At 37.7% G+C, this 24,746-nt stretch overlaps 1 protein-coding gene across 1 annotated transcript in view; it reads left to right on the forward strand.

Moving 5' to 3' along the window:
* MAN1A1 (mannosidase alpha class 1A member 1) overlaps nucleotides 1–24,746 on the forward strand; it is a 148,430-nt gene that overhangs the window by 14,927 nt on the left and 108,757 nt on the right. Inside the window, exon 2 of the mRNA XM_067293796.1 lies at nucleotides 21,921–22,017. Coding sequence (XP_067149897.1) covers nucleotides 21,921–22,017 — 97 coding nt within the window. The remainder of the gene's footprint in view (nucleotides 1–21,920; nucleotides 22,018–24,746) is intronic.

A 24,746-nucleotide genomic window follows, 5' to 3' on the forward strand; every position in this document is an offset into this window, starting at 1 on the left:
GGGGCATTTTATGTGCGTGTTTGGGGGGGGTGGTCTTCCCTTTTGTTTGAACACACTAATTTTGTGGTGCCTATTTAACTCTTAATTTGCTATAGGGAGCCTTTTCCACTTCAGATTCATGCCACCCTGTGAAAAAGGCGTATGTTTTCTTTCCTGAGGAAGGAACAAGACCAGCAGCTGATGCCAGGACAAGTCTCAAAAAGAGCTTTAAAAACCCTCTGTGTTTGTGAGACCACAGTGCAAACAAATGGGGATGTGATCTTCTCTCTTAATGTCAAACGCATCCAGTGTCTGTTTTACAGACCATACTTCATCCCCACAAAACCAGAAACGTTTCCCTAAGAACTTTGTGGCCAGTACTACTGCAGCTTCACCAGTAATGATTCTTGTACTGAGTAACTTTTTGTTGCTGTTAATCCTCTGTTATGTGGGAACTTCTGCAGGCTGTGAAATGAGAATTGTGAGTATGCTGTAATTAGAAAGAAAATAATTTATTCATAATTTCTCTTGGGTATTTCTGCTGTACTTGAATATTCAGTTTCAAATATGCTGCTTACAGAAAACATCCTGGATGGCATTTTAAGTGCCAAATCAAAATAACTCATAATTTGTCATATGTTATTTTTCTACAAAAAATCCCCTCCACACAAATTTCAGCTTCTGTCTTTTCCTTAAAAGCAAATAATTAGGAACTTATCTAAACTCCCCAAAGATGTTATATAGGAGGAGGAAGAGAGAAACTTTGTCTGTTTTCTGATGGATTAAGGAATAATAGAAGTATGTTAAAGAATACTTACTAGTATTTCATTTGAAAACTAGTAACTGGGAATTACTGGTAGTGGCAGATGTACCATGTTTTACCAAAGAAATAAATGTGTGGGGGAGTGCTGGAGGAAAGTGAAGGAACCTGAGAGTAATTGATCCTCAGAAATTTTAGAGAAATGTTAGTTATACCATACCATAAAAATTACATACATTCTTATACACACATGTGCACGCACACCCACGTATTTATATGCATGTCAATCAGATGGACCAAAGAAAAAGCTGATACCTGAACATGTAGAATTATTGTCCGTGTAATATTTCCAATCTGTAATCTTTATCATCTTTTTAAATATGAAGAAGATTGCGCTGCTGGGGTTGTAGCATGCTTTTCTATCTGTGTTCTCTCTTACTGTAGTTAGCATGAATGTTTCATAGCTGTTATGGCTTGTATATTTGACTGAAACCTGAGAAGGGCCCTCGTTTTGGCTGGTGAGTAGCAAGGAAGCGTTTGGCAGCTGGAATGATAAGCGGCAGTTCTTGAAACTTGCTGTATGACTGCGTGAAGGTGTGTACTAATGACTTTATGGTGTAAAGACTGACTTAATATTTTATTATTCACACTTCTTAACTTTGACGTTTTGGACCACTGGGGAGAAGTAACATTTTTGATCTTCAGAAATGCTGCTACTAATTAAATATAGTCCTCTTTTCATAAGAACAATATTTGGTTGCAAGTCGCATTATGTTTAAAATATATATTTTATTCAGCACTTGACAGTTTTCTGAAAATCCTAGTGAGCACTTCTCCATCAGCTTCTTAAGCAAGGAGTTTGATAACAGTTAATTTGTATAATTAATTCCTCCCACTTTGGGACATCACTGAGTTTCATTCATGCTCTCTAACTTTGCTGGTATGGTTAGTGTTATTGAATCTCAGTAACTAATTCTGAGTGAATTTAGAAATACTTGCTTGTTCTGGCAGAAAATATGCATCATTAGGGAGAAATCATTTTTACATCTTCCTAGACTTTTAAGATTACTCAGTCAACCACTTTCCCCAAATCAGTACAAACCTATGTTCCTTTTTCCTCTCTTAGACTTTGGCAGTGCGCTTTAAAATCTAACCAGTCTTGGCTCTGCCAGATCCAGGCTGGATGCAAATTCGCAAAAAGGTAGTGGTGGTCTGGCAGACGCCTTGCCTCTGTAAATTTCCTTTTCCCTGAAACCCAGTTACATGTTGTTGATCATAGGAAAGGAAGAGCACTTGGGTGCCAAGCCTTTTGGACCGCATGGGCCAAAAATAACTTGAAATAAGTGCAGACTATGGAGTACTTGCACTGTTTTCTTGAAACTTTGGTCTTGTGATTAACACATATTCCTCTGTTTGCTTTATAAGTTGGAGGAAAGCCAAGCTAACTAAAATTATAGTGCACTTCAAGTGATCTGTAAAAACTTACCCTGTATGAACAAGTTGATTAAAGTAATTTGCTCTCAAGAAGATACTAGTGTGCATGTACTGGATCACCAGCACACCCCTCCGACTGGGGCGAGGGATTAAACCCTCACACTGTCTTCCTTTTAAGAAGACTCATGACTGATGACATGAAACTGGCTTCTCACATGCTTTCTTAAAGCATTCTAGTATCCCTTCTTCAATATTAAGAAAAGAAACAGTGAAAAATCTGGGCAGTAGAATGGGTTGCCTCCTTTTTTTTTTTTTTTTTTTAATGGCCGTATCTGACAGTTTCAAACAAAGTAAATGATACTCTTCAGGGACTGCCATTTTCTTCCAGAGAAAGAAAGCGGTAAGCAACTTCTGTTAAAATCAGTGAAAAAAACACCAGACTGCAGATATTTAATGAGTTTTTCAGAGTGTGTTTTTTGGATAACTGTAATTTTTGAACTTGAGTTTATTTAATACTGTCAGGATACTTCAAATGCAGTTCAAGTGATGCAGTTCAAATGCACTTCTTCTGATGCATTGCCTCCCATGCAAACCATTCTTTCTCCATTCTGCTTGACAGCTCCTTGACTTTAGTTTGCAGTCTAATTACAGCACTAGTTTGCACCAGCAAGGATTATTGACTTTTAGAAGCAAGCATGTACATTTGATGTTGACTTTGAAACTTACTCAAAAAAATGTAAAATACTTGCTCAGTTTCTTGCTGTGGGTTCAGGTTACTACCTGTTAGCAAGTAGCAGTAGCATCATATGCAAGGTAGGCTTGGAATCAACTAGACAAATTGAAACTCTAAGCTAGTGCACATTTTAATTGCACTGATATATTTATGGGACCAGCAAGCAGACCTGTTAGCTGGTTTTCAGTCGTTGGCCAGAGGCTTTGATATGAGAGAGATCAAGTCCAGTAGCAGCAGGCACCAGAGCAGAGCCTTCTCTCCTGCACTGCACAACCCAAAGACTGTTCTGCCACATGTCAATGCTCCTGGATGGGATGTGAAGAGCTCTAGGGTTTAGCGCTTCAGCTGAGGGCCCTGACTTGTGTGACACTTCTGGAGGAATCGGCTTTAATTTTAGTTGGAGCAAGTACTACCTTACGATGGTTAGTTACCTATTTCAAAGTCAGTAGTAGATTAGCCCAGTGCCTAGGAGCTCTAATCAAACCTTCTATGCTAGTTCCTGTAAAAGGACAAGACTAAAAGATGATTTCTCCTCAAAGAAATGACAACCTTACAAGAATATAGGCTATTAATGGTTACAAATAGAATAGAAGGAAATGAGTCACTCTTGCCCTGTGGCATAAGGCAGTGGTGGAGGTTGGTTGGTTTGTTTTTCTGACTGCTAGATGGGACATGAAGGAAGACGGTGGACTGGTGAGGTGGATATTTAAGGGGACATCTTATCTAGTGCACATGAATGCTAACACACAGTTAATTATGTCAGCTAAAAGTTTGTAAAGAGGCGTAACCCAGCCAGGTTGTAACTACAGGTAAATCTTTTGGGGGACTAGCCGTTAATGTTAAGAACTATAACTGTGGCAGCAAAGTCACTGGTAGTACACTAGTGTTGGGCATGGTTTTGAGTCTCAGGTCATGGAGTTCTAGAGTAGAGAGTTGTTTAACAAAATGCACCTTCCTTTTCTGTGATACATTGCTTATTCAGTCACCTGTAATAAAAGTTTCCACCTTTGGAGATAGGCATAGTTTTACTTACCAAATGATGTACTAATTTTTAAGTGCCACTTCAGACCAAAAGCTTTTTTTTTTTTTTAAGTGACAAGTTAATTTTATCAAATCTAATACCCTTGTCCACACAACATACTGTGTTTTAACTACTATTTTAGAAGGTAATTTGTTTGTTAGAGCAACCACTTCCCTCTTAGAGTTAGCACCCTGATTATAAATAGACAAGATATATTTTGACTGTGGCATGTATTTCCTTGAACTATGGGCTAGTACAAATACATACATGTTTGCTACTTCATGGAACAGTTTTATCAGATAAGTATATGAAAAAGGTAAAAACAAAAGTCAGTGGACTCTTTTTAAGTCTCCCATTCTGTCTGTCTGTAGTGGACTGTAGATTGCTTAAGTTTTAGACATTTCTACCTTTCTAAGAAAGGTACTTTATTTTACTTCTTCTCCAGATCAGTGTATCTGCAGATATATCCATGAAATAATGCTCTTAATTTTAAGCAATGAACTGAGGTATTTAAATATTAAATTGAAGTTGGATCTGGAGAACATAGATCTCCAGTTTGCCTTTGTATGCCTCTACAGTCAGATGAAGAGAGTCCTGATAATTTTCCATATGCTTATGGAGTTATGTGATGCTATAACAGAAAACAACTAGGATACGTTATGTTCTGCTCTAAGAAGTGATGCCAGGACCTTCCTAAAGTGTCCTGCGGAAAAAAGTCAGTGCTCTCATCATAGACTCAGGTCATGATGTGTAGATGAACTCTGCATGTGTGGCCAATCATCAACTGTGCATGTGGAAAATATAATTTCAGCATTTAAGAAAGCAGACATGATGGTTTTATGGACGTGTCAGAAGTTTGTTATTTTCAAGGGTCCATTAGAGGATGGAAAGCCCAGATAGTTTTTGGAATTAGAAACTAAAGTAGCTTTGTCCTGTTAAGAGTCCTAAACATAGCAGCAGGGAAGTATTTGGAAGAAATGAAATGTCTGATTCAAATCAATAAATTTGAGAGAGAAGAGTGAAATACATCACATTTTCATGCAAGTGTAAAAACACAGCAAAAATTCTAATAGTAAATACTTCTTCCCATTTCATTTTTGAGGGAAGAAGTTATCAAAAAAATTTCTAGGAATGAAACCTTACAGTTTTGGGAAGACTCTAAATAGCTTGTATGTTCAAGCTTCTTCTTTGTGTGCTCAACCAGGAAGCTTTGCGTAGCTCTGGGGAAACAAGATCTTAGAAGGACTAAAGCCTCTGTTGTCCTAAACTATCCTCTCTGGGGCATGTTACTTTAGCGTGCTAAACGTTTTATATGCGAATCCCTAAAAGTTAAAAGCTCTAGATTTATGTAGTTTCATTCTCTGAGATGAATATGTGTACGGAGACAGTGCGATCACAGACAGGTAATCCTCATGTTAGTGTAACAAAAAGGGTGCTAGTCATGAACATTGTGTAAAAACCAGATGCCGTGATAGCGTGTTGTTATTTGATGCAATTGGCTTTTATCAATAGATCTCATGAAGCATTACAGAAAAGGTCAGAACCATTTCCCCATTTTAGTCTGCAAGAACTAGGGCAGACTTAAAGCACTTCAGCTGCTTATAAGACACAAATAGTAGATGATTAGGAAGAATCTAACTTGCACATCTCTGAAAGTCAATCTGTTCTCCAGTACAAAAACGACTACCAAAAGACATAATAAAAGCACACTTTGTTTCAGAATTCTCAGTTTAAGTAGGATTCAGGATCTTCCAGGTAAGTAATATAATTTGGAGAAAGAGGTAATAATTAGAAATCAATTTTTATGGTGGATTTAGAGGTCTTATTTAAGCGTAATCTGAGAGATGTTCCTCTTTGTCCATTATAGGGCATATCAAATGAAACTATTAGGTGACAAAATCAAAACTGTTCTTTACAAAAAGCATTGAGCTGTGAAGCCTTTGCTGCAGGATGTTGTGAATACTAAAAATTTGCATGAGTTCAAGAAACACTGGGGTAATTTTGTGGGAGAAAATGCTACTGGGGATTATTAATTGTACAGATACCTCATCTGGCTCTGGAAGATCCCTGACTCAAACTCTGAAGACTCAATGTATCCACTGGAAGTATTTCTGTTTGCTTGTCCTGTCCCTAAACTTTGTTAGGGATAGGATGATGAAGTAGGTGAACCTTCTGTACTCATTTAGCAATCATTCTTCTGTGACAGGGATATTCCGAGAATTGGAATAATTGTTGCCTGGCTTGTACTCAGAGAAAGCTGTTTTTGAGAGATGAACAACAACAACAAAGACCCTAAAGATAGATGCTGAAATTATTTCAGAATGGCACAGATAAAATTCCTAACAGTCTTAAGTGAAACTACATTATTATTAGCCAAACGCTCAGTAAATGAGCTGTAAACATAGGAAAAGCTCTGTTCCATCCCTTTCTCCTGTTGCTGTCTTGTTAGTGGCACCACAAGTCAGGATGGGCCATACCCCCTGTCCCCTTGCTTATCTGTTGCATGCTGTGCTTACTCCCATTGTTATCTTGTTCGAGGCACCACTGTCAGGGTGGGCCGTCTGCACACATATCTCTGCATGGAGTCTTTTAGTCTAGAATTATTGGTGTTCAGGCCTCAGAACAGATTCCAAAAAAATATAGTTTCCCTATGCCTCAATGTCTGCATGACTTAATAGCCATAACTTAATATTGCTATGGATTAAGTCATGACTTAACATTGCTATGGATTTCCTAAAGTCTTTGTATCGGGATAACCACTGCTGTTTGTACTGGGGATTAGGGGACTTGGTATCAGGAGAAGGGCAGGCTTGCTAGGATCGAGCCCAGAGCTGGCTAGAAAACATTTCTGGTAGAAAACTTTGAGGTTTAGGGAGGAAACGTGAGACAAAAGAACAACTTAAAATTTTTCAGAAATGTTTCACCCAGAATATTGTTTTCAGAATTTACAAAATTTGTTCACAGGCAGCCAGTAAAGCAGAAATGAGAATTGACAGGGACCTGTCAAGCAGGCTGCAAGGGAAGCTCAGCTCCCTGCCCGCTCTGTCCCTCGCCTGTCAGCCTGCCTGGAAGCCACTTGTCAAATCCTGCTCTCTGTCCACTGAAGTAACGAGTGAAGTTGATGTTTGTTTTTAAACATGGGCTTTTTTTAACAGGAACTTCTCACCAGCTCTAGTTTACTAGATGCCTTGTAGCTCCAAGTGATTTGACATAGGTATTATTTTGGGAAATTATTATGACAATTTGAATATTTTGGTTTTGGTTTTGCCATGTGATAGGGCTTGTTTTTTTTCTTTAGGAACAGCAGCAGCAGGAAACTCCATAGGTTATTTTGGATAGTTTAGGCTGAACTATCCAAATCATGTTTTAAATGAGAGCCTTTTTCTTCTGTATTGAAGTTATAAATACAATAAATATTTTGATCAGTCTCATTTAGGGAAACTTGAAATAAAATGTGGAATCAACAGAACTGATCTGGGAAACCTGTGTGGTTTTCCATGCCTGACTCCAAAAAAGGCAAACAAAAAGAAGGAAAGCAGAAGGAGACAGTGGAGAACCAGTCCAGTCACATCCTTTCTTCTTCCTATTTCAAAACTTGCGATCTTTTAAGTGTGTAGTTCTCAGTTGTCTCCCCCCCTACCCCCTTCCTGCCTTAAGTATGGGCAGGAATTTGAGATAGCCCTGTTTGATTTCATTGTGTTATGGAGGAGCACCCTGTCTCCTGTATGCTTTTGTTGTACTTCTTATATTTGTGTAAGGTACCATAAGCGCTGAGAAACTGGTAAGGTTAGATGCCAGTGCAAAGCTGAAATATTTTCCCATTAAGGTAATAAGTCTCTAGTGATGTGGTGGAAGGTGTCTCCCCCTTATGACACTGTGAAAGTTGACATGGTGTGAGCTACAGTGCAGACAATGCAGACTGGATTGATGCTCCATTTGTGCTGCAAAAGTTGTAAGGCATTTGAAGCGATTTTTGTTAAGAACCTAGGAAATGCAATACCCAATCTGTGCCATAATGACCATCCTCTCCTTCAATTCATCTGGTATCCAGCTAAGCTGTTACCCTCCACTGCATCTTATGGCAGTGATTCCTGAGTGTTTCCTTTCTTTTCAGTAACAAGCTTAAGATTTATGTGTTTAACTTTCTCCTTTTGTCTTGTACAAGATGTTAAGGAGAAGCCCTTGTTTTCTATATACCATTATTTTATCTTGTTCTCTTTTTGTTCATTTGTAAATAAATAGAGTCAATTATTCAGCACCTCCATTGAGGAAAATACCCCCATGCCTCATAACTGAATTCTTTCTATTTCTGCTACATCCTCTACTGACAGGAGATGATTGGAACAGAGCTCTAGTATTCAGTTTGGTTGTATTAATTGCACATCAGTCTTGCATTTTTCCTTTCATTTCCTTGTACATCTGAACATCTGATTTGTTTTGCCTGTTGTGATAGCATGAACATAGGCTTGTAGAGAATGTCTATGACAGCTCTTATCAAATCTGTGTAGATCTGATGAAATATTAACAGGACTATACTTTGGTATCTCCATGATAAAGGCTTCTTGCTGAGGAACATTTGGATAAATAGGAAAAAAACTGTGTGAAATGTTTATATGCTATTTATAGCATTGAAGGAGGTGCTGCCTAAGGGCTAAATAACTTAAAGTACATAAATACAAATTTAAAGTTGTCTTTAAATTGTATCCCTCCACAAAAAGATTCACTGTATATATACACTTCTCACTGTAAAAGTGCCACTTCCAAGCCGTTATGTTTAACTCCAGTGTGAATGAAGGAAATCATTGTAAGTACCAGTAGGCACATTTCATCTGTTGGGCGTGAGGGGAACTGCCTTATTCCTTTTCTGCAGATAAGTTTGTGTGAATTGGAAAGCTAACTTAACTTAAAAAATAGGTCACTGTTCTGTAAAGTGTATATCATGGTAGTGTAATTAAGCAAAAAACTTAAGATTGGAGTGCCATGTATTTTAGGAAATTTGCAAACACTGGTTGTGTCAAGATCCACAGGCCAGATGATTATATAAATGCTTCAAGAGGAAAAATAAATTACATGTAAAGAATTATAAGGTTTAAAATTATAAATTTTAAATGCTATGGTAAAGCTGTTAAAGTAAAATAACCTGTCTGCATTTTTTTGTTGTGGTGATAGTACTTTCAGTGCTCATACAGAAAGTAATGACTAATTTACAATAACAAATTTTCGCATCAGGAAATTTGTTACATTGTAGCCTGTATTTCCTAGAGAAAGTTCATGGGCTGCAGAAATAAATCTCTCTCAAAATAACTTTCTTTTACAATCAAATGCAGTGCTGAGCAAGCTGTTTGATCAGTCCTAGCCAAGATAAGTATGTATAAATGTGAAATGAGCAGAAACCATGAAAATATACGTGACACTGGGTCTTCATCATATTTCTCTAGGGTCTGATTTTCTTAATTGTTCTTGAATCTTTCTGTACTGAGCCAATAAGTAAATAGTTCTTAACTTGCTGTCTGAAATAACCCAACAGTGTTTTGCACTGGTGAAGCAGTTTATGCAATATTGAAAGCACCTTGAAATATTTCTGAAGGCTGGAATATTACCTTTAAAATATTCCAGATTGGAGCTACGAGTTGTTAAACTCGGTCAAAATCTCAGACTGGAATTTGAGTTGCCGCCTCATTGCTTGTGGGGAGAGGGAGGTTGGTATACTTGTCCTGCAAAATTCTGGTAAACATGAGATCCTTACTGAAGTTTAGGGGGATCAAGGGATAGTTCGGGCTGGAAGGGAGCTCAGGAGGTCTCTGGTGCAGCCCCTGCTCAAGCTGGCTCAGCTGTGTGGTCAGACCCCGCTGTTCAGAGCTGTGTCCGGTTGGAGCTGGAAAACTCCTCGGCCTCCCCGCATGGGGCCAGGGCTCCAGCCTCCACCAGTGCGGTGGCCCCCGCTGACCTTGCTCCAGTTTATCAACGTCTCCCCTGAACTGGGGGGTCCAAGACCAGATGCAGCACTGAGATTTAGTTTAATGAGTGCTGAGTACAGGGGATGCTCCCTTCCCTCCAGGGCCTGGCCATGCTCCAGCTCGTACAGCCCCGACCAGGCGCTGGTGGCCGTCCCTGCTGCCCAGGCGCTGCTGGCTCCTGCACAGCTTGCTGGTCCCTAGGGCTTCCCACAGAGCTGCTCCCCATCCAGTCTGTCCCAGCCGGTGTCACTGCCGGGTTATGGACTTTTTGTCCATGTTGAATTTCATGAAGGTCCCGTCCCGTTGGCCCATTCCTGCAGCCTCTCTAGGTCTCTGTGAACAGCAGCCCTGCCGTCCAGCCTGGAATCCCTCCAGTTTGTTGTCGCCTGCAAAGCTGATGAGAGTGCACTGCATCACGCCCTCCAGATCACTGATAAAGAAGTGTTGTTTTGTTTTGTTGTTGTTGTTTGTTTGTTTTTCTTAAAAGGTGATGAATTAATAATATCTGCTTTTAACCTCTGTGCAAGTGGTATTTAGCCATTGGGAAACAGTCCAACCCTTTTGCTCCAATTTCAGACTATTAGGCTGAAGACACTTTTCTGTGCTTAGTGATAATGATGTGGACTTAGCTGTTGATCCATGCAGCAACTGTGTATCAGATTAATCTATGTAAATACTTTTCAGTGAATAGGCTCTCTGACTTCTGAAAGTGCAACTTTACTGTAGTAACAATAATAGCAGAGTACTTCAATTTCTTTTGACACTGCCATCAGCATTTAACTGGACACTGGAGAGGTAACGGAAGGGAATGGTGAATTTTGTAGCAGGGGAAGAGGGAAAAAATACTTACAGCTGAGAATTAGTAGCACGTGGATAAGGATTTGATATGGTCTGGTCTGGCATCTTGTCAAGACTGTTTGAGGGATGGGAAAAGTACTTATTTCAGCTCCCAGCATTTTGGAAAGCTCAAAGTGCCCAGCACTTTGAATTTAGCCTCAATGTCTAGCGTAGTAAGTCTCTCATTAACTCATATCTAATACAGTATTTATAAATGGTTTATCTTGTGTTTTTACTTATTGTTACTAGTTACTTAACTAGGTCCGTAATGGTCCCAAATCTACTGATAATGCATGACACTCTGGTTATTTTTTCCTTAAGACCAAACTGCTCTGTAATAATTCAAAAATAATTGTGTCAAAAGAATGTTAAGACTGCACTAGGAAAATGCACCTGAAATTCTACCCTTCAGTGCCTGCGTAGCACGATATAGTTTTTCCACTAGTAAGACCACCAATTCCCAAATGCAGCCTGGTAGTGAAGCTGGACTGTGGAATGAATGTAGAATCTTTGTAAGTTATAAGAACATGGAAAACTTCTGTGGTTGGTTTTGTTTTCTTTTGTTTGGAAAGAGGTCCTGGATAGGTCCGTCTGCTCAGTCAGAACTAAACGTACCAACACTTTCTATGTAATGGGGTGGATGAAAGCCTGGTCCTTACTGACTTTGCTTGTAAAAAGTAAAACTAAGAAGAGCAGGAGTGACAACTGCAAGTTCAAAATGTGAGAAAGAGAATAGTAAAGTGAGGTGCTGAGTACTTCATACCATGTCCTTTCAGGGAGTTTAGGAGGGATCTGGTGCTAGAATTACAAGAAAGTAGATTTCAGTCATAGAGCCGTCTCCAGTGCCTCCACCACCTGTGTCACTGTTTAGATTTTTCTGGTCTAAGGGTTGGCTAATGATAGTGGTGAAAGGAGATCAAAGTCTTACAGCCTTGAGTAAAGGAAAAATTATGTGGAGGTACAGGAAACAGTTATGCCTCAGTTGTTTAGGATAGAAGTGTCAACCTGGTGCATGCCAGCAGGACAGGTAAGTCCCTGATGTGACATGCCAAGAGACATCACAGACTATCCTGCCAACAAATTCGTGTCTATGGAGATGTGCAGGAGCACCAGTAATTGTAGTCTCCTGGTACACTGTTATTAACCTCTTATATGAGGTTTTTTGTATTAAAGAAAAAAAAAAAAAAAAGAGTTCTTTAAGCCCACTGTTTTGTGTGTGTGACTTTAATCATGCTCTAAAACAATGCCTTAAATCACCTTGATATTAGTCACTTCATCTGGACATGTTGTACTGCATAGCACCATGCTTATTTTTTATTTACATTACTCCTGCTGAGATTGGGAACTTCAGTAGCAGCATGGCTATGTAGTGCCAGATACTTAACAAATGTGTAGGAGATAAAGTCCCTGCCATGAATAATTCATAATCTAATTAGAAGCAAAGCTTATCAAATAAATGTTTAAAGAACAGTAGGAAAAAGAGGAGAACAAAAGCATGATTGTAGCTACGGGAGCCTGGCTGTTCATACTGTTTGTACTGGGAGTTCTTGGAACCTGCAACAAGTCGTAAGTAGACCGGAAAAAAAAAAAGGTTTCCTAATGAGTGGGATGAGTCTGCGTGCGCCTCTGTTCTTAAGGGCAGTATTTCCACAATTTTTTTTTTCTTTCCTTCTTTCCTTTTTGTGACATTAGTCAAAAATAAGCACCAGCTTAAGATACTGCTTCCAATTCTGCATAAGATCAAAGGAATAAACTACTTATTTGTACAATTCTGCAATACTTTTCTATTTTGAGTGAAAATACGTGAGCTTTCCTTCTGGTTATTGTCAATAGTGAACAAGGATTTTTCCTGAGTTCTTGGGCACTTCCTTATGATGTGATATGCTTTTCTTCTAATGGATGTTTCACTAATGCAAAACATCTACATGACTGGATTCTTTAAAAGTTAGCCATTAATGACTCTCCTTAGAAAAATATCTGAGTATCCCTGGATTGTTTTTTATCTCTAATCGTGGTGGACAAATCAAACTTGTGAAATCATAGATCTTCTGAAGAAACATCATCTAACTTTTACACTAGTGATAAGGAAATTGTTTTTCTGTCTTTATGTTAGGGTGTCTACCCTGACTTTTTTGTCAAGTGTTTGAAGAGGATTTTGCTTTGGAAGAAGAAAAAGAACTTGGGTGACAAGTTTTAGGCTTCAGATTTTTTCTCAAATGCAGATCTTAGCAACAGTGGCTACGTTGTAAGATAGCGGCCATATGAGATCTCTTTCCTTATTCTTTAGAGTGCTCTTCCATTTGTTTCTGGTCGACTTAAATGGTTCATCAAATGTTTCCATCTTGTAGATGTCCACAGATGTAAATGGAAACTGAAGCAATCTGAAAATAGAGCATCTTCAACATTAATGTCAGCTATGTTCAATTATGTACTGCTATACTTCAATACTGTATCTGCATTTTTTTCTACTAGTGTAATTACTGAGAATGTGCAATTTGTTCCTCCACCAATAATTGAGAGTTGGAGGCAAAAGCAGCATGATAGCAACTTAATCGACCCTTTCAAGGCAAATAGTTTTAGGAAAAACTCTTTTAAAATGCCTACAGAATGCATTCAAATCCCATTTCTCTTGGGGGGAGAAACAAACAAAAACATCATCCAAATCCCTCAGCTTTTAAACAAAATAGTTTTCTTTCATGTCTACTTTGCTTTCTGTACATTGGTCGAAAGAAAGCTGAAGCTGAGTGAATGAATCTAAAACTGAGCTAAAACTGAGCTACTCACCCAGCTTTGGATGGTTCAATGTAGGACAAAGGCTGGTCTGGCAGATTTGAGTAACTATATGGGCAAGATTTTTGAACCACATTTTTCCTTTCCATGAAAATGATAATTTCATTTGGTTGAATTTAGCTGGATCTCAGGCTTCAGAAAATGCAAGGACCATGTTCTTTGTAATTTGTGTAGGATTGTGTGTTGTTCGTGCCTTCCTAGTTTTTGTTTAGTCAGGAAAAGGTTCTGGACTAGGATGCTTCTGTGCTACACCAAATAGCTTTTTTTTTTTTCTTATCTCAGCATCGTTGCAATGGGCAGGTAGGAAGTGGACCTTAGTTATCAGGCTGTACTGAGTGGTGTTAGTATTTGGAGTATGGAAGTGAACTCTGGTCTTCATTCAAGTTTCTCTGCCTTACCACCCTACAACTTCTGCTAAAATGAACTGTGCAATAATAAAGTAATAAGGCACAGCTCTGGCTTGTAACCTAACTGTAAAATATTGTGATACCTTCAGTTTTTCATTAATCTCATAACTTTAGAAATCCTTTACTGTTAGTAAAGAGAGATATACCTGAAAAATGAGCAAAACATAGCTTTATCATCACTGAGTAGCTTGATATGTTGTACAATTAGTTGGATAGTTTAATGCACTACTAAAGATGCTTACAAGCCACTGTGAGGAGTAGAAAAGTATAAGAACAGAAGTGTATTTGTAACAACGCACGTGGGACTAATATTTAACATTTCTGTCAGGCTTTCCATTTGAGGATTTTTGAAGAGCTTTGCAATACAAATGATGAATTAATCATCACAATGGTCCTTAGTGTGTTCATTTTTTTTCTACTTCCTTTTTTTTTTATCTGTAAACTTACTTAGATTTTTAGGTTTAGGGTTTTTTTGGGGGGAGAGGGGGCAGAAATGGATTATTTGTGGGGTAACTCCTAAAGTACAGCAGGAGTTTGCTCATCTATCCTTTTAATGTAGAACATTAAATATGGAGCCAAATAAAATATTTCATGATATGATATGCGTATTTAATATTTGATGGAGAATCCTGTAAATGAGTTTGGCTAACCTAGCTCTGTTGGCATTTTCAGAGTTTAAGTATCTTCCTCCCAAAACAGTACTAAATGTTGTATATTGTAGGCAGAAGTTTCAAAAGTACTTATAAGACTTGTGTTCTTAACGTCCTTCATTCCTGTGACAATATGAAGCACCTAAATGCTCCTGAAATTTCTAGGTGCTTCTTAGTGGAAAGCAGTAACTGGGATTTTTTTTTTTTTTTTTTTTTAAACTGGTCTGTTAACTAATACAAAAGGTTGCTTTAGGGGTTTCCTTGGCTGGAGTGAAAGACCCATGTCCCAAAGTATGCGCAGGAACTCAAACCTGAACGTCTTCGCAGCATGGTTGTCATCCATCTGCTAAGGTAGAAACAGTGACACCTTGGCTGTGGCTGTTAAACAAACATTGACAGCATGTAACTTACTTCTTAACTCAGGATGATGCCATTAGGAAATGAGGTTATAAATGCCAGGAATCTGTCAAGCTCCTGATTTGCAATAATTTCTTGCTGCCAGATAAGATGTGATTTATATTAAGTTTCATAGTGACAGGAGATTAATTTTACATGTTTTACGAGAAAAATTTTTGATGCCAGTAGAAAAATGGAATACATTGTCACTTGTGTCTTTATCTGTAAGATTCAAGGCAAAATGTAAGCAGTGTCCACTGAGATGAACCTTCTTAGGGTATTTGAGATTTTTGCAGCTTTGTTTCTGGAATAAAAAATATTAAATAAAAATGTAGAGCTTAAAGTAAAATTTCATTGATTATAGGTGCTGATTTTTAATTTTAAGTGAAACTCTAAATACAATTCTACCTACAGAAAACAAGGGCTGAATATAAACTAACACTTTGATTTGTTTATCTGGTTTTCTAGTAAATCTTGGTCTTCAGTCAGGAAGTTAGCTTTGAATCTTTGTTTTTTAAAGAATCACTTAAAACCGAATGTTAGTAGCACTCTAGCATAACAGTAGGCATAGAATAGCTTTTAAAAAAAATAGACGTATTACTCTGTAGGCATAAGTACATGTCTGCTTAGATATGATTATGAACTAATTAGTAAAATAGTAACTACAGTAGAATACCCTACATCTTTCCCTAGAATTTACACCGTAGGGCAAGCCTGAGCAGAATAGAAAGATGCAAATACTGTTTTAAATTACTTTAAAAATCAGATTTTTTAAGGTAATCCAAATCTTTTATTAGTAATTGAAACAGTTCTAGATGGAAAGGCATTGGAATATGATAGGACTACCAGCAGAGCTGCAAGAAAAGGTTGAAACGACGGGTTTAAAGTACTACCAAAATAGTAATAGCAAATAAAGACAGAAGTAGCAAAAGTCATGCTCTGAAACAAAGGAAATTGCCAAATGATTTCACAATGTTACTGTGCTTCCTAAACCTAGAAAAAAGTGCTATCTATGGAGATCTAGAGAAAAATCAACCTATACTTCATGTCTAAGATACAGATTATTCAAGATATCAAGAAACTCAGCGAATAACTCTTAATCCTTTAGAAATGCAGTGGTATGCTAAATGCCACTATGAAGTGAAATATACTGAAACACAAATGTAGTACTTCTGATAACTTCAAAAAAAAGAAAAAGAAAACCCAACTGCTAAAAATTACTCATTGTAAGAAACTGTAGATTCCATATGAGCTTATGAAAGAGAGCTCTTTACATATGCAGCATGATTTTAAGAAAACCCTGCTTCCTGAATCAGCTTAAGGTGATCATACAATTTTTCATAGAAAAATCCTGTTTGATCACTTTCCAGAAATGTGCAGAGGTTGTGAAGATTCTCAGCTGTGTTGGAATATGGCCATTTTTGAACTTGGAGACTGTGAAAACAGTTGAGAATAGTTGTTTTCCCAGGTCTCTTTTGAGATTCAGTTGTCGAGTAATAGTAATGGGAATGGAAATAAGCCAGTTTTCTCTTCCTAAAACTTGTGTTTTTGCTAATGGCTGATGTAATATTGTGGTCAGAGCAAAGAAACTAGCTGGGGGTGGTGTTGTAGTGACAAACTTCCAGTGCTGGAGATGCCCTATGAAAGTCATCAACTGTGCTAGCTGCTTTGTATGGGAGGAAAGTTTAAGTGGAATATGTCTAGAGGTTTCTTACTAATTCTAGGAACTTCTTCATTTCCCTCACTGATACTGTAAAAGAATGAAGCTTTAGTCACAGCAACAGGAGGGAGGGAAGATTTGGGGAAGCCAGACTGAGTGAACAGGGAGTTCTGGTAAGCACCAAATTAACAGGGGAGAAAACCTTGAACTTGTAAAAAGGTTCAATGTGGACTGAGGAGGAGAAGGTTATTTAAAACAAAGAATGATTAGTAAAGATTAGACAAACAGGTTTTCTTAAGGTGGGTTTTGGTTTGGGTTTTTTTGTTTGTTTTTTTTTTTTAGTTGTCTGTCTTACTCTGTTAGGCTTCCAGTACCATTTGAGTCTTCTTCCCTCTCTTGTGTTGACATGATTTAAGTGACTCTTTTGAAGATATGGATGATACTACTTCTGAGATTTTTTTTTCTTTAATATCTCATTTCTAAAATCTGCTTGAATTCTTTTTTCTGACATCCTCTTGGACATCTCCCCAGGTTTATCTAACTGCTAAAAATAGATCTTGTTAACCTCTTATTATTTTCACTCCACCTGGTGCTGCAGTAGTTGGCATCTCAGTACCACTGTTACTGTGCTAATTCAGCACTGGTCTTGTTTTCTGGCAACATTTCAAACTTGAAATCTTGGGTACTCCTGTTGGAATAGGACTGTATTTCTTACATTTCAAGCAGCTTTTGTGCACCCACAGAGCACTGTGTTAGTGCTTCGGAAGATAAGAGTAACTAAAATACTGTTAAATTAGAGTGTATGGTCATCATCTTTTGGTTGGCCAGCATAATAGCTGTAGTAAAAGTCTTTGTTTCTGTTTCTGGAGAACAAATTTTTTTTTTTTTTTGATTATGTTCAGCTGATTGAGAAAGTCTTTAAAATTATCTTTTTGAAAAACTTCTTCCAGCAGAGCTGCAAAAGAGAGAAATGCACAGGTCCTTTTATGAAGGTTGTCCAACTTTCACCTCCTTTCTCTTCTCATCAAAATAAACACACACATGCTTAAGCACCTTTGCTGCTATCTGTTATAATAGCACCTTTCTTTGTCCCTCAGGAGTGGAGTAGTATTTTAGCCCTTTCTGACTTCTTCATAAGTAAAAATCAGTGCCTCATGTTTTTCTGAAGATTAAAAGCAGTCTGCTTACTAGTGAGAGAGTGCTTGCTAGTCAAGCATTCAGATGCTGCTTCTGAATGGCCTGTGGTAGATCTCTGTCGGAGACAGACTTTGCTGATGTAGACGCAGGACTTCCCAGTGAGATGTCAGGCTCTTCTACAATTTTAGATTCACTGAACTATATCATCTTAGCAAAGCTAGAAGAATTGAGCGATATGCAAATGTAACTCTGCCCTCCTAAAGGAATACCAAGGGATTATTTGAAAGCAGTCAAGTGAAATCATTTTATTAGTTAGTCTCAAACTCCTCTGTAGCCTATCTGGAGTCATCTAGTCAAGAGCTGTAGTACATTCTTCACCACTAGGAGCTTCCTCCTTTAACAAGACCGTTATCATTTTGCTGAAACATAGATGTTCTTGGTAAAGGTGGAACTTACTCAGAAAACTCTAGTGATCAAAAGTATTTGTGCAAGTGGTCAGCAAAGTGATCAAAAGGGCCTCACCGGCGAATTAAAAATATCTGGAGATACTGATTTAGGGAAGTCTTATGCCAGCTCAATGGTGAAGACTCATAGATAGATGGATTTATCCACAGAACTGTTAAAATTCATTCCTAAATTTTCAGTGCTAGGCATTTGGCTGAAGCAAAGGCTTAATTATCTCTGACTTGGGTCTATTCAAATTGTTGCTCAATGTTTTAAAACTTTTTCATTCTTACATAGAAAATAAAGCCATTACCAACTAGCAAATTCATTTTAGTGGGAAATTTAGTACAGAACCATAAATTCAACAGACGGAAAATCGTATACAGCACCTTTGATGTATTAAATTCTAACAAATAAGACTTCTTGCTAAGTTAGAAGCACAAACTGTGACTCATTTTCCAAGCAGACAGTGTTAATTAAAATGATTTTTAGCCTACTTATATCTATGGGCTCTTTGCACAGTACATACAGTAACACTGAATTCTAGTAACCTTTTGCTAAATAGACACAGGCGTTTGTGTTTAGCTGAAGTAATTCCTGCCTTCCTGAAACACTAGAGGGCTCAATGACAGTTTTTGGAGTTGTATTTTGCTTTCATTGTTATGTCCATAATCTCTGAATGTCTAAAGTAAAATTATGCTAAAGGTGCATCTCCTTGCTGAGGAAATGTACTTAGTAAGCTTGGTGTTTTATCTAAATCTAGACTTTCTTAAAGAGTTCTAAATTAAATATTTGGTTAGCTAAAAAACTTGAAGAATTAAATCTTTTGATCAGTAGATTCTATTTTTCAGAGTAATGCCTAAGGGGAGGGGGCTGGAGGAAGGGGTGTCCCCCCTCCTGCTTCCCCAATCACTGTTTTTGTGTGTTTGTTTAGCTTCTTGGATTTATGCATTATAATGTCCTGTCAAGTGGTTAGTCCAAGCTATCCAAGTAGGCACAGAAGCAAAATGGGAGGTCATCTGAAAAACAAGAGTTGTTGTTCATTAATGTGTAATAATAATTATTATTAGAAGATAGTGTCTACAGTCTGGGTTAGCTTCCTCTCTTACTGCCTAGGAATTGACTAGCAATAAGGTAATTGAAGTGTTTCTGTTAAGAGCGACATCTGCATTTACAATGCAATATGATCAAAATGTAGATCGGCTGAAAGAACTAAAGGCACCTGAATACATGTGGGACATCTTGTAATGTCATGCACTTTGTGCCTGTTTTGACTCAACTGAATTGGGTTTGGAGCCGTACCCTTCTTTCCTTTTCACTAACTCTGATACTCATCATACAGCAATCTGACTCGGGGAGCTAGACAGGACAAAAATGTTCCCAAATAAAAAAATTTAATTTGCAGAAGTTTCTGCTCCCTGAAGTCACTTGATATGGGGACAGATGAGCACCAGATGTCTGGTGCAAGAGAAGGAGCATGGATGCACTAGAAGAAAAGGTGGGGAAAAGGGTGGGACTGTGGTAATACTGGCTTGAACGGCTCTAATTTTGTTATGAAACTGCATCTTTAGGCACTTTGATTCAGACCACTTAATGACAACTTTGATCTTAAAAAATAAGATAGCCCTTCTATGTGGTGTTCCTAGATTATTACTGAATACAACAACAACAACAACAACAACAAAGATGAGATTTTGAGGAAAATAAACTTTGACAAGCATACAACATGGCAGGTTCAGTTCAGATCAGGATTTAGCCTGGCTAAACTCTTTGAGAACATGTGCTTTAATATCTAAAGCAGAACCTACAGGTCTGGCACATGACTGAAGGGCAGTATAAATCTTGTATAGTATGCAAAATAGCTGGAAAATTGATTAGTAAATTTGAAAATCATTTAGCCTTATGCTGTGCCTAAATGGTTGATTGAATATGATCTTGATCCCTGTAGCCAGGAAATGCCATGTAGACATGAAGTCTGTTACTTAACTTCCTGTTACCAGCTCTGTGTTGAGGAAAAAATGCCCGATTCTTTGAGCCCTTGTAAGTCGTTTCAGAACAAAGTCAAGCAAGGGACACTGCTCCTGCCATCTGCTATATCAGTGCCACCTGTGGCTTACCAACATTTCCATACAACTTCTCACTCTCTCTCAGCTGAGATCTGACACCTGACTAACTTTCTGGATGAGAATAGTGCTCATATGTTAAATTCTTGCACTGGTGAAGTTGGGTCTGTAAAGGTTCTAGAGTAAATCAAGGTCCCTGAATTTTCCTGCAGGATAGATGCACATTTATGCTTCTATAAATAGGAAAGAAATGCTTGTTCCCACAAGTGTAACAGTATTCTGTAAGATCTGTTGTCATTTATTAGAGACTGGCATAATGCAGATCCTTAATTGCTCAGTTACATAGAAGAATTATGTCAAAGGAAGAGGGAAGGAAGACAGTGCAGGATTACTGTTATCAGCATGCCCTAAAGCTGTTAGTTTTAAATTTAGGATTATAGCTGCCATTTAACAAAATTATCCTTGACACACATGGCCTCAAAGAGGGAACTGAAAACAAGGGCAGCACAGCGTTGTCAACTGATAGCCTGGAGCAGCATCTTTGAGAAGGTTTGAAATTGTCGCTTGGTGTCTTGAAGATGACCCCTGGCATTCCTAGCCCTGCTCTGCCTCCTGGAAGGAAGGAGCAGAGGGGCCGAGGCAACATCATTCCTGCTGTTGTGTAAAGTCAGGCTCCTTCTGCTGATCCCTAAAGAAGGCACCTGAGTAGGGTTTAAAGGTGGTGTTTGGCAAACCCTCTGCCCAAAAAGCATCATTTTGGGCTATGTCTAACTAATCGGTGTTAGGGAAAGTGCAAAGTGTCCTTGAGTTCTTTGAGTTGAGTGTCCTTGAGGTGAGATGGGTTCAGTCCATCTGCTGCCAAATTCTGACACGAAGGTCCTCTGTGTCTGTGTGTGAATGGCTCTGTGGTGCACCTTTTTATGGAAAGTGCATTTTTGGTAGCTATATGTTCAGTTGTAAAAGTTCTGGGCTATTTCTGCAAAATGACACCTGGAAGTAGCTAATGATGCATATAGTAGCATTGATCATCACAGAAGACGGTATCATAATAACGTCAAAAAAAAAAAAAAAAAGAAAAAGAAAAAGTAGGCTGTAGTCTTTATGTTTTCTCCCAGATGTTTTGTCTACCCATTCTAGCTTCCTTCTTCTGTTATTAGCTGTACTGAGCTTGAATAAGCTAGTTTTATGCACAACTCTGCCAGGCACTAAAGGTTACTGTGAGCTGTTCCTACTTCTGACCTTAAAAAAAAATAAAAATCTTCTTGCTCTAGGAGAATAAACTTTTGACTTCTTACTGAAACTGACAGACATAATTATTTCTTTGAAAGGTTTTAGGGAAAAAAAACCTTACATGAATTAATATATAACATGATAAATTTCTTTCCTGAAAAGTAATTATTTTTTATTATGACTTCCTTATAAGCATGCAAATAACAGTAGAGGTGGACTTGACGTACACAGAATTCTTACCATAACCATATGGAAAACAGTGTTACTGTTAGTTTTCTAAATATTTCTTAGTTTTAATGCATTCAACACATGTATTTAAGCATTGAATTAAATATGTTTAATATTGAGTATATTCTCAAGTTAATATTTGCTGTGGCTTCTCACTAAATCGACATTAAAATCCTGCTTTCGTTTCCCTACAGATGATGAAACATGCCTGGGATAATTATAAGCGTTACGCTTGGGGATTAAATGAACTGAAACCCATATCTAAGCAAGGACATTCAAGCAATTTATTTGGTGAGTAGAGTGTATTTTTGTGCTTAGTGACGTTAACATAAAACAGTAAATCAGCTGAAAAGATTAAAGGTGATAAACATATGTTCTTCCTAGCTTTTATGTTGTGGTGTGGCACCTCTTGCTTATGCTGCATGTAGAAAATATCAGTAAATGAGGGTGATGCTTTCAATGACTCTTAAAGATTCCCTTCTGAATGAGGATAAATGAAGCATCTCATTGCTGCATCATATAGAGTTAGTTTTGTTGCATTAAATACTGCCCTGCCTTAAAACTTTTCCTATTGATGTGGAGCTCATTGGCATCACACTCAATAAGCAGGAAGCAAGCAAGAAGGGAAGAAAAATAAAACCTGTATAAGGGACAAAAGTTATTAGATATTCTCTACAGTCACGAAGGCAGCTGAAGCTCTCTACAGCTCTCAGGTTTTTTTCCCACTCCTTAAAAGAACTTGTTGATGTATTTCAGTCAGGCTCTCTTTAACAGGCTTTCTCTTTCATGAAAATAACCATTATTTGCACCTCTAGATGTTACAGCGGAGATGCTTGAATAACACCCCAGTTATTCTAAAGTCACAACTTTAGAACAAATGTGAGGTGGAAAACTTCCAATATGAGAGGGACACTGCAGAAATCCCGTGTAATGAGGCAAGACTTTTTTTAACATACAAGTGGGACAGAGCTCAGGATAAACAGCAGCTAAACAGCAGCTGAACAGCAGCAGCATTCAGAGGAAGCATGAGAAAGCAGTCCGATGAACTGTCATCATCTTCAGTTTTGCAGAAAAATGAACAATTAAACTGTTTGACAGCAATCTTTGTATTCAAACAATTTCTGTTTTCCAAATAGAAAGCTGAAAAATGAACTAATTTCCATAGCCTTGACAAAATCAATATATTTATTTTGATTTTAACAGAAACTTATTTAGTTAAATATTTGGAAAAGATAGTTTGAAGTAGAAACAGTTTCTAAAACAGCCTTAATAGAGCATTTACCCAATCCTCAACTATATTTGTAAGTTGCTAAGACTGCAGTTGTGATTACAAAAACAGTTGTGAAAGTATATGGGTCATATTTGATGTTGCTGCATTACTTTGTCCATCTAAGGTGACATCCAAAAAGTTATTAGATAAATATTGTACAGTTAGTTATTGGACTTTAAATATGAGAAACCAAAGAAGTTTGGGTGAACTTCAGAGTTAATGTTGGGTGAAACTTTGATTTCTTGTGGAGAACCAAATTTTTTAAAATATCCTCATTCAGATGAGTGGTAGTTGTGAGACAATATTAGATTTGAAAACCTGTTTCATGCAATCCAGTTCGGTTTGTTTTCTTGAAGGACAACAAAATGGTACATGATGTCTTGAAAATTAAAATGCTTAATCTAGTTCTCATTGACATCAGAAGTGATATAAAAATTTAAGAGTTTTGAATTCTTCATGATATTGAGTGGATTTGCAGAAAAAGTGATAGATGTATTGACCTGTGAAATTCTTTAGCATGAGTGCTGTGGATATTGCATGAGAATAGATCACTGCAGGCATTCTTCAATGTGAAACAGGAAAAATATTGAATTTGAAAATAAAACTTCATTTAAAGGAAAAATAGAAGCAGTCAAACTGCAGATCACTTCCTCATCACAGTCATGTAGTATAAGATCTTATTGCTGAGAAGATTTCTTCAGAAACATCTTCACTCTCATTGATCTTGATGGCAAATCAAAATAAATATTGGTTCTTTCTGTTGCATTGCTTTGCAGAATATCAAAGAGCAGCATATCTGCCAGCAACTCTGCCTTTCCTGAATCAATAATCTTTTTAATGAAACAAATCCTTGTTTCTGTAATATTGTCTTCAGATCACTAGATCTGATCTGTACCTTCATGTTTGAATTCATCAAATGCCTCCTCTCTTACTCTTTCATAAAGCAATAAGCAGTTGAATTGGTTTTGCCTTTTTTGTCAAATATTTGATCCTTTTTTTTAAATGAAAGGAGGAAAAAAAGTTTCCTTTCCTCTTTGACTTTTTTTTCTTCTGTTTTAAGGATTAGGTTGCAACTGATTGATTGACTGCTTTTAAGGTAGTTCAGAATTAAATTAGTTGAGAATAGCTCACCTCCAACTCTGAGTCCAGTGAATTTCCAGTTAACCTTCAGAAGTCAAGTAAGACCTTCAGCGCCCTGTCACCTGTCATAACTATCTCCAGTTTGCCATGATTGTCTTTTCTTCCTGCTTCTAGATCTCTTTTTTTTCAAAAATACAAGTTTCTGGTTGTCTCAATAGCAGTAAGATGGAGCATACTTCATTAGCCAGCTGTTTAATTTTGAATACTTCCCCTCCTATGAATTAACTGGTGCCATTAAGGTACTTTGAATATACTGGGAGTGTCAGTTAAGGGATACAGACTTTAAATATCTTACTGTGGGGAATAACAGGTTCTAAAGCTGTGCTTCACTGGTGCTGTATGTTGTGTAGGTTACAGACAGCATGGCTCTCCTGACATGGAAGGGGAGAGCAGTTCCCCTGCTGCTGATAAATGAAACTTCTTTTAAGCTTAATTTTAGATGTGTAAGTGCTTCAGTCCTAGCTGGAATAATATGGCGTTTTGTGGATAGATTGCCATATCTAGTGTATCTTGAAGTCTCTGAAACACAAGAAAAAAGGATGAGCCTTTAACAAGTGTAATTAAACATAGATGTGACTTAGGTAATACCATCGTGAACTTGACAAAGCTT

This window comes from Apteryx mantelli, chromosome 3, assembly GCF_036417845.1.
Source record: "Apteryx mantelli isolate bAptMan1 chromosome 3, bAptMan1.hap1, whole genome shotgun sequence".
In the NCBI taxonomy this organism is placed as follows: domain Eukaryota; kingdom Metazoa; phylum Chordata; class Aves; order Apterygiformes; family Apterygidae; genus Apteryx; species Apteryx mantelli.